Raw genomic sequence first — 1,593 nt, 5'->3', positions numbered from 1 at the left:
TCTATGAATAATTCTATCTTTGGCTGTAAAATCCACAAGTCAGCAAACTACATGTTGTGAAACAAATGCCTGTCTGGGTACTTAAGACGCTATAGAGCACACCATGTTTATTCAGCAGGCAAAACCTATGGCTGCTGTCACACTGCAACAAGAGTTGAGTGACTGTAACTAGACCACAGTAGCTAAAACATTTACCACCTGGCCTTTAAGTGAATCTTCTGGCCCTTGAAACAAACTTTCAAGTACATAAGATGGTAAATGGATTCTGCTCAACTTCCTTATAAATTACTGGAAATGTCTGTCTTCAGCAGGCCCTTTGATCAGTCTAACTAACCGACAATTAGTTCTTACTCTCTCTTTACAAGTGTTAAGCTCTGAGTCTTGATGCAGTTTAAAATAGTATATGGTCAAGTATTTTCTCAGCTGCTGTGTTATGGTAGTACTAAAGGCCCATTAAGAGAAAATGGCTGCATCCTAGCAAAAATAATGGCATAGATTTCTGGATAGAAACATACCATTGTCTGCTCTTCGGAGCCCCCTAAGGTTCTGTTGGATCTGCCCAACTTCCTGTGGCTTGATTCAGAAAGGCCTAACTTTTCTTTTTTCCTTTTTTTCCTCTTCAACGCTGTCCAGAGCCCAAGCACACTTTCTCTGGTACTTTGGACTTCTTATTCCTTCTCTAAAGCACCCCTCCCCACCCTATGGCTGTTTGTCTGCCACCTTGCCTTAACTCAGACGGCATGGCTTCCTCTTTTTCTCTTCTCCATTTCTATTCTCTTAGCAACTGCTAAGATTTACATATTGCTTGCCCTATTGCTTTTGTCTTAAATTCTAATAAAATTATCCCCCAGTTTCAAGTCTATTTATAACTTATTTTATTAAGGAAACTAAGATCCCAAAAAGGAACCTCAATTTCCCCAGTGACAAGTAAAGTTTATTGCTTAAGGACTTGATGAGGACACACATTAAGAAAAACATCTTGGGGATGAAGAAATGGCTCAGGGGTTAAGAGTACTGACTGCTCTTCCAAAGTATCTGTGTTCAATTCCCAACACCCATATGGCAGCTCACAACTGTCTATAACTCCAGTTCCTGGGGATCTGACACACATGCAGACAAAACACCAATGTACAGAAAAAGAAATAAATTTTTAAAAAGCATCATATCTAGAATTAGAAGGACGTACCATTTAAAGTAAATAATACTTTACTAAAGCAGTCATTTTGGGAAGAGTGTGTGCTACTGCTTACCAGTTAGTGACAGCATGGCAGTCCTCACCAGCCCTGAGACGGAAGGTGTGTGAGCTAAGGTGGAGCTTTTACTAGGAAAGAAAGTGACATAGTTAGAACCTAAAACCACACTTTCAGACTTAGCTACCTAACACTTGGGGTTTTAACCTTGATTTGAAAATACTTTCTTCTACTTCTTATGAAACATGCCTGTTGCATTTAGTATTTTTTTTACATTTCATGCTTCCAAATATATACTTTTTCTTTTTCTTTTTTTTCTTTTTTTTTGGTTTTTTTCGAGGCAGGGTTTCTCTGTAGCTTTGGAGCCTGTCCTGGAACTAGCTCTGTAGACCAGGCTGGTCTC

The 1,593-nt window shown here is 39.2% G+C and overlaps 1 protein-coding gene across 5 annotated transcripts in view; it reads right to left on the bottom strand.

Annotated features, from left to right (window-relative positions):
* Ppp4r4 (protein phosphatase 4 regulatory subunit 4) overlaps positions 1-1,593 on the bottom strand; it is a 96,185-nt gene that overhangs the window by 6,081 nt on the left and 88,511 nt on the right. For all 5 annotated transcript variants that reach the window (XM_005343496.2, XM_026780903.1, XM_026780914.1 and 2 more), the window contains one exon: positions 1,251-1,321. In XM_005343496.2, coding sequence (XP_005343553.1) covers positions 1,251-1,321 — 71 coding nt within the window. The remainder of the gene's footprint in view (positions 1-1,250; positions 1,322-1,593) is intronic.

This window comes from Microtus ochrogaster, chromosome 1 (assembly GCF_000317375.1).
Source record: "Microtus ochrogaster isolate Prairie Vole_2 chromosome 1, MicOch1.0, whole genome shotgun sequence".
Classification (NCBI taxonomy): Eukaryota; Metazoa; Chordata; class Mammalia; order Rodentia; family Cricetidae; genus Microtus; species Microtus ochrogaster.
The sequence above is the reverse complement of the archived record's forward strand: the minus strand, read 5'-3'. Positions and strand labels throughout refer to the sequence as shown.